The sequence below is a fragment of the Varanus komodoensis genome, unplaced genomic scaffold (genome assembly GCF_004798865.1).
Source record: "Varanus komodoensis strain SLA01 unplaced genomic scaffold, ASM479886v1 scaffold1, whole genome shotgun sequence".
Classification (NCBI taxonomy): Eukaryota; Metazoa; Chordata; class Lepidosauria; order Squamata; family Varanidae; genus Varanus; species Varanus komodoensis.
Genome location: NW_025335268.1, coordinates 52,207,479 through 52,220,974, shown reverse-complemented (window position 1 = coordinate 52,220,974; position 13,496 = coordinate 52,207,479). Strand labels below are relative to the sequence as shown.

General features: G+C 46.1%; 1 protein-coding gene across 1 annotated transcript in view; it reads right to left on the bottom strand.

Annotated features, from left to right (window-relative positions):
* Window positions 1-1,686: 1,686 nt before the first annotated feature.
* The window catches only part of LOC123021154 (protein broad-minded-like), a 72,819-nt gene continuing 61,009 nt past the window's right edge, over window positions 1,687-13,496 (bottom strand). The window contains exon 9 of the mRNA XM_044425657.1: window positions 1,687-1,856. Coding sequence (XP_044281592.1) covers window positions 1,758-1,856 — 99 coding nt within the window. The 3' untranslated portion in view covers window positions 1,687-1,757. The remainder of the gene's footprint in view (window positions 1,857-13,496) is intronic.

Here is a 13,496-nt window from a genome sequence, read left to right as displayed (position 1 = left end):
CAGGCAGCAAGAGGAAATGCCATTTAATTCTTGTAGTCATTATGGTGCCATAATCTAAGACAGTTTAGAGGGCAGAACTACAAATGCTGAAATGCATCTGCTTGTTTGTTTGTTCCAATGTATCACAACTTGTTGGTTGTTTCACTGTTATCATGAAACTAGAGTGGGAGGTGCAGAGAAATATTATCTGAAAGCTTCACAACTGAGATAATACAGATGCTTTTCGAAGGGACCCCATCAGAACATTCGGTCCCAGCCACAGAGAAACCCCTGAGGCCCCACTTTCCAACTGAGGCTAGGATTGGCATGAAGCTTTTGATTTCCAGAGAAAATCAGTTTTGATTCTCTTGGTCTGCCTCTTCCTTGAGGACTTGACAGAGTCAAAGAAGCAGGCATTTGGCTCGGAGCTTAGCTCTTCTCATTTTGGCCAATGCCCTCCTGGCACCTTGCCTGCACTGATGGGCCATCAAGTGGAGAAGGGAGTTAGAGGGGAGGCTCGGGGGTGGGGGGGATGGTCTGGATGGATCCAGCATCTGGATGGATCCTGGTGGCCCATCTGGAGGCTGACGGGGTGGAGGCTGACTGTGCAGAGACTGAACCACAGGCTGATCCTGTATGGATGGCAGTTCCTTCTAAAATGCAGCAATGCGTCTACATTTGCATGAACACATGTAAATCAGCACATTCAGAAGGTTGGTGATCCACTGGAAGGGTTTTCTCGTTTAAATCATGTTATTTTTTTAACCAAAAAAAGCAAGTTGGTGTCCTCTTTTTATGGCAATGTGAAAATAGCCCTGCCACAGGATCAGCATCCCCTCTTTGATCCTGTGGATGGGGCTTCTTCACAGGAGCCTCCCAGAATAGCGTTTGCATCTGCATCTGCTAAGCATCTTCCACATTAATTGAGGCACACGTTCCGAGACATTGCCTCCCCTTTTGTTCCCAATTGCCTGTCAAAACTCCCTTGTCTTCCATCAAGCCAATTCAGATTAAATTGTGTGCTGTGCTACTTCAGAGCAGTGCTCTGTTGGTGTGTGTGGCGTAAACTGATAAGAGACACAAAAAAGGGAAAGTCAAAGACAGAAAGATGAAAGAGGCACTTTTCGTAAAGCACTTCTGCCATAAAAGATGAACTGTATAATATTGCCAGCCAGGGGATGTAGCAATTAGTTTTCACATATTCCTGGTGCTCACTGATAGGGAAGCAGTGGGGGGGGGATGCCCACATGTGCACATGCATTTTGACTTTCAGAACAATACAACAATTAACACTTGTATTATAGAACTTCTAAAAGATGCTATTATTAGTGAGGCAGGTGTATCTGCCATTTCGTCAAACGGATTTCTGTGAAAAGGAACTGGTGTCTTTTTCCATTGCAGCACTGGAAACAACACTCTCTGATTTGAAGATCAAAGTTGCTTTAAGTAAAAGGTCAGCATTCAAGCATCATTACTGAAACAAGTGGATTTAAGGGATTCCTCTTCTGAAACATGTTGTCAGGTTGTGAAGAGAGTATATGGTATGTATGCAGTGGGGAGCACACTTGGCTTTGAAATGGGTGCATGTGAGAAAAATGAGGAATAATATAAAAGAATCAAGTTGAAAATCCCATTGGGCTGCAATAAGCAGTCAAATCCGCAGCAGAAGAGCATGAGAGTAAGTGGAGAGCTGAAAACTTCAGGTAAGTGGAACATCAGCCCCTTGGGCTCTTGAGAACTCTTTACTGCTCACTGGTGAAAAAGCTGCTGTTGGGAAATCAGTGGGTGTAAAAGCAAGATTTACATAAGGAGCAAGGCTGAGTTTTTGATACTGACCACTTTTTGCAAATGGTTCGGTCCCACTTGATTTCTAGAGGCTGAAAGGAAAAGGCAAATATTTAAAATTGAAGCATGTTTTGAAAAATGATTATGTAGAAAAAGAGAGACAACAGGTTTCACTTCCATCCAGTGGTAGCAGAAAGAGTGTGTGTGTGTGTGTGTGTGTGTGTGTACATATGTTTATACATACACACAGAGAGAGCAGTGCCCTAGTCCTTGATATGCTCTCATATTTGGGGTCAGAGCCTGAACAGAAGACCTTTTGGAGAAACTACAGAAATTGCTTCGAGGTTTACAAAGGAAAAGTGGGAAATAATTAGAAAGACAGAAAACTTTCCATTTTCATTGACTCATAAATCAACTGTTTAAATGTCACTGAGGCTTAACCCCTTCACAAAAGAATAGATTTGCTGGAGCCAGGTTTACCCCAAGAGGAGTATCCTTTTTGCCAGCCCATGGCCTCAGATGCCCACGGCCCCCTGCACGTTCCTTTCTCAGACTGTTTTTCTGGTCTATTTTCAGCACTGCCCGCCAAGGCCTTATTTGCCATTCTGTCACTGCTGTCTCTGATCATATGGTTGTACTTTAAGTGGCTGGCCAGACATAAGGCTGCAAGTACAAGCAGCTGATGGCGTGGAAGACGTGTGCCCGAAACGAATGCATCTTCTCTGCAACATCCAAGCTGGCCTAGCGAGTACAAACATGCGCAGAGGAGACTTCTAAGAATGGGTGAGAGAGCTGTTTCTTTTGGTGTCACTCTCATAGAACAAGAGTAGCTTTTAAGCAAACCAGTGCTAATTCTTACTATTGTTTCTTTCTATTGCCACTGTTCTTTAAGCCCCTGATGTGTGTGCATGGCAGAGACAGGGAACAACAGCTGAAATGATTGATTCCTGAGCCTAGCACCACCTCCATCCAGTCAGATTTTACTAGTTCTTTCAGCCAGTACTCTAGTCTGGTTGGAATGCTTTGCTTCTCATTCCTACTGAGCTTCTGGTGGAAAAAAAATGGAGGTATAGAAAGCTTGTTTGAAAGTGTAGTATAAGAAAGTGCTGAAATTATAATCAAGGTCAGAATTTCTCTGAAAGTCTGCAAGTTGGCTCAGGTGTCGCCAACTTTTCAGGGTCCGTGGCCCTCTTGGGAATTTAATAAAATTCTTCAAAAACTGCTGCAAAAAGTGTACTGAATGTATTGCTGCTTTGGCACCTGCCTATTATATTGTACACTGCAATTTATTCAGAAAAACACTTTTTTGAGGTCCATTAGACACTGCAATATCTCTTCAGTGAAGGATTATCTAATTCACCTAATTGCTGGTGATGCCATAGAGCCAAAGCGTCTCTATGCAAGTGTGCTCTTGCGAAGTCTACTAGTTGTTTCTTTTGGGAAAAATGCTATTGCACAGATACATTTTGTACTAAAATAGTGCCTAAATAGTGCCTCTTTCAACTATTCACCTGCTTAACCAATTCAACTATTCACCTGCTTAACCAAATTAACCAATGTTCTCCATGAGTAGATTCTCTGTGTCATTTTGACAGCTGAAGGGCTAATATTGCAAATTTGGAAGGATAAATCCTCAGCTTCTATAATGCAATGGATTAGTGTCCTTGCAACACTTTCAATATTTGAATAAGTAAAATACAGGCTCCAGCATCAAACAAATACTTAGTTGGATACATGGTCTGCTTTTGCTGAATCCTCATTTCATATGCATTCATCATGACAGGTATATACAAATCCATGTAGGTATAGGGAAATAAGCACATAAATAAACGTTTTGTAGGGACCAACAGGAGTGCAATGGGGGATCCTTCACAGGTACTGCAGGTGCCATGTTGAGGATTACTGATCTATCCCTTTAGGCTGCGTGTGCCCCCTTGCACTATAGGAAAAACAGATTCGGAGTCCAGGCTGAACATCGTTAGGCTCCTGCTGAAGGCCCACGTCCTGGCAGAGGCCCATTGACAAGCCCCCTGGAGCTGCTCCTCCACCGTCCACCTTGCTTGCTTGCCTTCCTCCCACTCTCCCTGGGCCAGGAGGCTTGTGCAGAGGCTCTGCCCATCACACGAACAGGCGGTGGTGAGGAGGAGGAGGAGGAGCCACAGCATCTGGCGGCAATGGCAGAGGGGCGGCGCCACTCACTGCAGAGGGGCGTGCTGAGGTTGTGGAAACGGCAGCACCAGCACTGAGGGAATGGTAGGAAGAGGATCTCCTTTCGAAGTACTGCTGCCTGCCCAGAATTTCAAAAAGAGCAGAGACCGGCTTGCCATCAAGGCACTCATTGTGCTCTGAAATTCCTGGGTCCCTGGAACCAAAAGGATGTGCCTCCTGGTCCTAAAGCCTGCTTGAAAGCGATTCTCATTGTTTTCAATGGGATTTCTTTCCAAGCGCTCTCATTTTCGGCGTGCAACCTTCTTCTGCTGTTTGAACATGTAAAAGTAAACACTCCCACTGAATATTGAAGAGATACCTGGCAGAGAAATGTTGATTAGCTATTGTAGGTCATCTTGCTTAGTACAGACATCACTGTATCCATTCTCCCTGGCTGAGTTATTATTGTCTTGCTAGCATACCCTGTTTCATTTGATTTGTATAAGAAAGGAGATAATTTGCATACATGAATATATTGATTACAATAATTACTCTTCTCTTTATGCAATTCCATTTCTTTCAGAAATGTGCAGAACAGTTTTCCTTTCTTCCACTGCATGGTGGAGAGGGAAAATCTTGTGTTACATTAACAAGGATCGAAAGATGGGGTGGCGGGGCATGACTACCCAGAAACCACTGTAATATATTAACTTTACATACCCTTTGTCCTGATACTGTGAATTCAAGGTCTGAAACTCATGGTGGGGTTTCAAGCCAAATGTATTTTTTAAAATCAAAAATGGTTAAACATTTCAAGCACAGTAAAGCTAGAATGAACAGAAAGCCAAGCTCCACATGTTTTAGTTTTTCAGCCCTGCTCATGCTGGCAGGAGGTTCTGGGAATTAGACTCCAAAGCCCGTGGATAGCTACCTTCTGCCAATCCCTGTATAAAAACAGTAGGCTGCCTGAGCCAAAATCAGCACCTGGCACCGTTCAGCAGCTGTTGGAGCCCCTGCAACCCATTGGGACACACAGCTGACAACATTCTGCATTTGTATTCCTTTTCAGGCTGGTAAAAGCCCCTTCACTGAGGTTACATCACTCTGGACATTATGAGGCACTAAAATGGCAGCCAGACCTGACCACTCGGCATGAGGAGCTGTTCTGCACAAAGCTGTTAATCCACTGTGTCTACTTTCAGTTTTATTCTATGGTTGTGCTCCAAACCCTATACAAGGAGTTTTCCTTTCCTGCTACCACCTGCTGCTGGGGCACTGCTGAAAAAGAATCAGCAGGGCTTGCACAAAAATAAGCCTGGCCTTGCTAGCCCGTTCTTTGAGAGTGTGAATAACAACAAGGACAGTAGCTGAACCCCATGAAACTTTGTGAGACCTCGGCCACATCCCATGACCGAACACAAGATCTTGGCTAGGGGCATGACAGACCCAGAGCTTTTCCAAGAAGTAATGAGGGCCCTGTGGCCTCCGGGTGAAGCAAAGGCAAGGATGGGGTGGGGCCCTTGTGGGACAGTGGGCAAGGAAGCAGGGAAGTGATGTGTCAAAGATGGGGGCACAGGTTCTGCTTCAGGTGGCAAGAGAACTCTGGCAGCGCCTGTCTGTTGAGTAGACCCACCCCCTCAGTTACGAGCATCCGAGTTAAGGACAACCCCTACTTATGTACAAACAAACCCAGAAGTCCTGCCTCATTCTCAAGCAACAAGTGGGTACCCACAGGTGCTGGGTGGTGAGGAGAGGGAGGAAGGAAGGAGGGAAAGCAAAGGAGGAGGGAATAGCAGCAAGGAGCAAAGTCGGAAGTAGTTCCACAGTGGCAGCGGAACTACAGTAGTTTTTCATGCTTATGCTCATGAAAACTAACATATCCTAGGAGTGAGTTTGGCCTATTGTAACTTTCTACTGTATTTGGTTTGTGCCATGCCTCCAAAGTGTAAATCTGATGCAACTGAAGGTGATGCATCAAAGAAAAGAAAAACAATCACAACCGAAACTGAAGTGGAAATAAAGCAATCAGAGAAAGGTGAGACCCCCATTGGTCATTGTGAAAGCATTAGGGTCAACAATCGGATTCTTTTTCTCTCTTCAGTGCTTGCAGTTACTTTATTATTACTGTATTATTATCATTGTTACAATTCTGTATTGTGTATATGGAAGTGTTTCTCAAATGTTTTATATGCTTTTTATATACATGATTCCACTTACATACAAAGCTGAATTAATGACAATCTTAGGAAAGAAACTCATTCTTAACCTAGGGACTGGGTGTACACCTAGTTTTCCTCAAAAAGGCAGAAGGGGCGATTCTATAGACCAGGTGTTTGGCGAGAGTGTTTGCACTATGAGTGGTGTATGTAGGTGGCTTGGAGAATTCACCATTCATCTGCATGGTGAATCAGTCCATTTGCTTCTCTGTCACACAAAATCTCTCACTACTCAGGTGTGTTTCTCAGCTAGGCCGTTATGATCCATTTGCTACTTGGGGGCAGCAACACAGTGTGTCTGCACATGCAACCGTAGATTTATAGAATCATAGAATAGTAGAGTTGGAAGGGGCAGAGGACCATCAGGTCCAACCCACTGCTCACTGTAGGCTCCAAGTTAAACCATCCCGCTCAGATGTCTGTCCAGTTGCATCTTGAATGCCCCTAGTGCAGGAGACCCCACAACCTCTCTAGGTCATTGGTTTCATTGTTGTACTGCACTAGCAATCAAGAAGTTCTTCCTGGTATCCAGCCAGAACCTGGCTTCCTGTAACTCCTTTATTCTGTGTCCTGAACTCTGAACACATGATTGAGAAGAGATTCTGTCCTTCATCTTTGTGACAACCTTTCAAGTACATGCAGAGTGCTATCATATCTTCCCTCAGTCTTCTCTTCTCAAGGCTAAATGTGCCCAATTCCTTCAATTGGGCTTCTCAGGGCTTTGTTTCCAGTCATCCTTGTTGACCTCTTCAGAACTCTTTCCAGCTTGTCTTCATCTTTCCTCAGCTGAAGTGCCCAGAACTAGACACACTACTCCAGATGAGGCATAACCAGTGCTGAGTAGAGGGGAACTAGTACTTCACGTGATTTGGAAGAGATACTTCTATTAATGCAGCCTAAAACAGCATTTGCCCTTTTTGCAGCCACATCACATTGTTGATTCATATTCATATTCAACAATTCCAAGATCCTATATCTATATCTGTTCCCCATTAGGCAATAGACATAAAACATAATTATTGATCCCTTCCATTTGCATGTTGAAGAAAATACACAAAGGTCTATTGCTCTGAGTGCATTTAGCAATAAATAACCCTTCACAAAGAATTCAGCAGAGTTCTTGACATGTTGGCACTGCTTGCATTGCACGCCTGGAAGCCCTTCCTTCCTAGTTTGATGTCAACCTGAACATTTATTTAAATAATCTCTAAGTGTGTAAATGCACCAAAGTGTGCAAGGTAAACATGCCTTTGCAGCAAGAGACATTTCTTGGATGGATTTTTTTGAAGGCAAAAGGGGGATGAGAATGAGTATGGAAAACCTACACATGCCCAGTTGGAAAATATCCAGTAGGATGTGATCGCATACAATTCCATTCACCTGAAATTCAAGAGGGCATGAACAGGGGCATCAAGTAGGCAGGAACAGGTTAATGTTGTACAATGTGGTGCAGGCCTTCAGCAACGGTGAGCAGAGACTACGTCTTCCCCTCATATTTTTGTCCTATAGGCTAGTATGCAAAACATGACCTTCCACAGTGGCTTATTTCCATTATAGGCCTGTTAAGTCATCTGAGCCCTGCCATGGTATTTCAGCATGGTAAGTGTGGTCTTAGACACCACAGCCAGAAATGACAGTCTGTTCTATGGTTTCTGAGTGCCACCATGGCTTGTTACCAAAACTAATTATGGTACTATGGCCTTAAGATCTGGGACTGATGCCCTTTTCCGGGCACCCTCCTTGAAGGAGATTAGGAGGGTGGCAACCTAGAGAAGGGCCTTCTCTGTGGTGGCACCCTAATTGTGGAATTCACTCCCCAGAGAGGTTCACCTGGCACTGTCACTTTATTCTTTTCGGCTCCAGGCCAAAACCTTTTTATTTTCCGATGTTTTAAGACCTGACTGTTTTAACTGGGGTTTTATTATTAGTTGAATTTTAGGATGTTGTGTTTTAAAGCTTTTACATTTTGTATTGTTAAACCATCCTGAGTCTTCAGTAATGGGATGGTCTAGAAAAGTTTTAAATAAATAAATAAACTGGAGAGTCGCTTGGCAAGAATAAACCACTGCTGCTCTTGCCAAATGAGGGAACAGGCATAGATGCTAAATGACTATTTTGCCTCTGTGTTCTCCCCAAAGCAGGATGGGGGATATCTGCATAGGAGATTAGATGAGGCTGGAGATTTAGGGGCACAGATTAGAGTCACCCCCTTGAAGTCGAGGGGCTCCTCAGGGCATTGGACATTACAAAGGCACCAGGCCCTGACGGGTTACACCCGAGAGTACTTAGAGAGTTGGCAGGGGTTCTCTCACTCCCGCTGGCCTCCATTTTTGAGGCCTCGTGGAGAACGGGTGAAGTTCCAGAGGACTGGAGGGTGGCATCAGTGGTCCCAATTTTCAAAAAGGGTAGTAGAAGGGACATGGGGAATTATAGACCTGTTAGCCTTACATCCATTGTAGGAAAAACAATGGAAAGGCTCATTATAGAGAGAGATCTAGTGATGCTAGATAGGAAGGGAGGCTGACAGCCACACAACACGGCTTCCACAAAAACAGGTCCTGCCAGACAAACCTTGTGGAATTCTATGACAAGGTTTCAAGATGGCTAGATCGAGCGGATGCAATACCTGGATTTCAGCAAGGCCTTTGACAAAGTGCCCCATGATATCCTGGTGGAGAAACTGAGGCGTTTTGGGATACACCAAAGCACTGTCTGGTGGATTAGGGCATGGTTGACTGACCGAAAGCAGAAGGTAACCATCCTGAACCAATCATCAGGATGGTGGCCAGTGACAAGCAGGGTCCCCCAGGGCTCTGTCCTGGGGCCAATCCTGTTTAATCTTTTCATTAATGACATGGAAGAAGGGGTGAACAGTCTGCTGCTCAAATTCACAGACGACACTAAAACTGGAGCAGTGGCCACAACTGAGGAGCAGGTACTCCAGATCCAAAAGGATCTGGACAGACTATGGAAGTGGGCAGGAGACAACAGGATGGCATTCAGTGTGGATAAGTGCAAGGTTGTTATGCACTTGGGGCATAGGAATGGGTGCCATGAGGACAGGTTAGGGGACAAGTGGCTGGAGAGCAGCACTTGGGAAAAGGACCTCTGGATACTGGTTGACTGCAGGCTAAACATGAGTCAGCAGTGTGATGCGGTGGTCAAGAGGGCGAATGCCACCCTTGGATGCATAGCCAGCAGTGTGACTTCTAAATCAAGAGAGGTATTACTACCACTCTATACGACTCTAGTGCGCCCGCAACTGGAGTATTGTGCTCAGTTTTGGGCCCCTCATTACAGAAAGGATATAGCCAGGTTGGAGTCAGTGCAGCGTAGGGCCACAAGGTTGGTGGCCGGTTTGCAGGGGATGCTGTATGAGGCGAGACTGAGGGAACTGGGTCTCTTCAGCCTGGAGAAGAGAGACTCAGAGGGGATCTGTTGGCGACATATAGGTATGGCAGGGGATGTCACATGGAGATGGGTAGAGACCTGTTCTCCCCTGCAGAGGAAGGCAGGACGTGCTCCAACGAAGCAAAGCTCAGGAAGCCAAGGTTCCGTTTGGATGCCAGGAAGCACTTCCTGACAGTCAGGACCCCGAGGGTGTGGAATGGGCTTCCACGAGAGGTCGTTGAGGCCCCGTCGGAGAGGATGTTCAAGGATAGGCTGGACATGCACATGGTGGGCATGTTGTGAACGGAGCTGGCTGGTGCCAGAGGTCAGACTAGATGGCCCGGGAGACCCCTTCTGACTCGCTCTGTTTCTGTGTTTCTAAATGGCTACCAAGAAAGCATTGCCGGCAGATGCCACTTTGCACAGCTGTCTGCCTACCTCTCGTCCTAAAGATTTTCATTGGGCCAAAAGAGGGCAAATCAGCAGGGCAGTGCTGTGGAAAGCAGCAGCATTGCTCAGCCAATTTCCCTGCTGCCTTCTGAGCATGCCCGGGAGAGGCAAGAATCAGCTGGACAGAAGGACCCACTTGGGGCCATGCTGCCTGGTCTTGCTCCTACAAGCCAGAAAGGCATCCCCAACCTGGTGCCCACTTTGCAGGCACGGGGTGGGGATCCTCCCTGGCAAACAAGAGTGATGAGGGAGGCTGATTGCCACCTCCCCTTCATTGCTTCCATGTGCAAGAAATGGCACATGAAAGGGCACCATGTTGGGGATGCCTCTCTCACAAGCAAGCGTGAGAAAGAGGGATGAGTGAGGGAATAACTGAGCAGCAAGCAGGCTGCACTGCCCAATTCACTCTCCCTGCTCCTGCTCGGAGGAACATAGGTGGACATGGGGAGCAAGAAGGGAAATTGGCTGAGTGGTGCTGTTCCTTTCTGCAGCACTGCCCGGATGATTTCTTCCCTTGTGGAGGACTGATGGAGAAGGAGAGGGAGGAGGACAGAAAGTTCCTGCCATGAGCCTGATCATCTGTCAGGAACATGGAGCTAAGGAATCACAAAATGTGGTAGCCACACAGAGTGACTTCTTGTGATGTGGGACCCCAGCCTGCATTCCTCTTGAAGGGATGGTGGAATGACATTTGTTTGGTTTGAAGTGAAGTCATTTCAAAGTGATTTTCTACATTTTGCAATGGATCTGTCCAATTTAAAATGGCTACAAAATGCATATTTTAAAAGTGAGTACAACACTGAAGATAACTTTTTAAAATATATATTAGGGGACATTGCAAAAAGGCATGTTTTAGAAATACATGTACATGTTTTCATGTGAATTTTTAAAAAAACCCAATTCTCAAAGTTTGGGTTCAAGATAGGAAAAATTCTAGCATTTTGGATTAGCTGAAAATAAGCACGAGAAACTGGGTAAGGGGACTTAATATGACAGAGATGTCCATCCCTACCCCCTTGTTTTGGGAACAAAATCTCCTTTGATACAGCTTTCCAGCTATGTTCATCAAGAGAACTTAATTTTTGCAGTTGTGACAATGCAACTTGATGCATCTCTTTCTGCCACAACTGAGACTGCCAGACCTCCGTTCATGCTTTTAAAATCCTCGCAATGCTTTGGGATGCCCCAACAGACACAGCGAATCAGACTCCTTGCTTGTTTTCTGCCCAGCTCCAGCCATTGTCCTTACAGTAATGGTGCTTTTCCTTGAAGGTCAGAATCTGTGTGATTGCAATACTTAGCAGGTGCCAGAGTTAGGTAAAGTTCAGAGAATAAATGGCAGCCACCAGGGGACGGAGAGCAAGAGCACCACAGATTTGTGGACCAGCATGGGGCAAATGTAATTTTGCTTGACCTTTTGAAAGGGCCACGCAGCAGCCTATGACTTCATGAGTGCTTGGGCAATTGTAGCATAGAAGGGGTGAGACTTCTCCGGGTCTGGATTGCTGGCCTGGTTGGTGGCTCAGTGTTAACAAGGGAATGACAGATACAGATATATATGTACAGTTTATTGCTGCCTGCCAAGAAGGACTGACAAGCCGTGCTTTGCGGTATGTGGTACAGCGGCTTCATGCGCAGCGGTGATGCAGCATTCCTACAGGGTATTGCAGCCAGGCTATATCTTATGTCCTGCTAGGACCTTCAGTACGTTCATAAATGTGAGTCAATTTTACCACTGCAGGTAGAGGATGGAAATACAACGATTGCTGTGAGCCAGTCCCTTCCCTGCTTCCTTCCCAAGACAATTCTTTGAGGTTCTGATCTTCCATTGAAGCTTAACAGATTGCAGAATGCTATGAACTCTAAATAGCCTCTCCCAAGGTTGAGGGAGAGTCATCTGCCCAGGTGAGGAGTTGAACCCAAACTGAAATCTTCCCCTTCACACACCATTTCAGTAAAGCTTCTGACTCCACCCTCAAGGTGCTCTTGCTTTTTGAGGGGGAAACTCCCTAACTGAGCAGCTCATTTCTGCCATGGACTCCTTACCCAGTCAAGGACTGGGCCTCCCTCCTGCTTCCCCTCTCATCCTAAAAACCCACCTATCCCATCCAAAACAGGGTGATGTTCATACTCTGAGAAACTTCACTGGAGGACCTTGAAGCTACAAAGACCTCAGCCCCCTCTCTGTGCTCCTGCACCACCTCCTCCTCCTAAGCAGCCAATGACGAATCTGCCTGAACCATCTGCAGTGGGTGGGAGATGGGCCATCAGTGCCAGCTGAGGTTTTTGAGGGCCCTTGAACAAGCCAGGCTCAGGGGCCTGCCCTCCATGAGCCACGCGCACCAGCTGCTCTTCCTCTTGCCCATCAGTGCTACTGGTTGCTTGCTTGAGGGGCAAAGGGCCAGTGCGCAAGGAGGCCAGGCATCTGCTGTGGCTGCTCACCAGCTTTGCCACCTGGACCGGAAAGAGAAGCAGGTGAGCAGACTGGTTGCCAAATGTCCCTTTGGATCTGTCCCCGACAGGGAAATGTACGCCATTTAAATATGAATTGGCATGCATTGAAAGAAAACAATCAGGAAATGAGGCAGAGCATACTTTGGACTCCAGAACTGAAAGAGTTGGAAAGCAACCCACCTGTTTGATCACTAGTTTGATGTGATCAGAGAGTTCTGCCTGAAATAGAAAAGACATGACACCCAAGAATCAACTGATACTTTCATGGATCAAATAGTGAGCCGGGTGCATTGGTACCTCTGAACCAAGTCCTGGGGGTAGCTAATCATTTGCCTGTGTGGTCAAAGTTAGACAGAAGTGGTTTCTCCTTTAAGGAATGGTTGCATTGAGGTGCAGCCTCAAACAAAGAATTCCAGGTCGCCAAGAAAACCTGAATAATCCTTTCATAATTGCGGCTGAAGAGCAGGCATTATATCCTCTGTCCTGTGTGGCTCCCATTGCGACTGAACCTATGTTCTGCCTTCTCTTCTCTGACCAAAAGAATACTTCCACAGTGGCTGGATGACCCTTCCATTCCCTCCCTCCCTCACAGGAAGGAGTTGTTGCATGGTTAGGTATTTCTTCATAGGATCAGGGCTGGTGCCCGGGGTAGGCATGGCAAGGCCCTCACTGAGGACAAGGGCCCATTAAAAAAAGCCCCCTGGACCTGTCTTCTCCACTATTTCAGTGACTTGCTCACCTGCCCCCTTCTCTGGCCCAGATCCCAGAGTTCATGGTCAAGCACCATGGATGCCACTGCCTACTTGCTAACTTCCTGTAAAGTAGGCAAGAGGTAGCCATGATAACAGAGAAGAGCCGTAACAACTGATGGCAGTGGTGATGAGCAAGTGGGTAGTTGGTGGTGGCCCATTGCACCTGTGCCCAAGATCCCTCAGAAACCTGAAGGTGGCGCCATCCCATACGAGACATTGTTCTACTATGCTACTCATTTTTATAGCCATTTTTTTCAGTCAAACTGTATCACAATAACTAGTCTGGAAGGTAATTCTATTAGCCACTCATTAGGCTGGAACA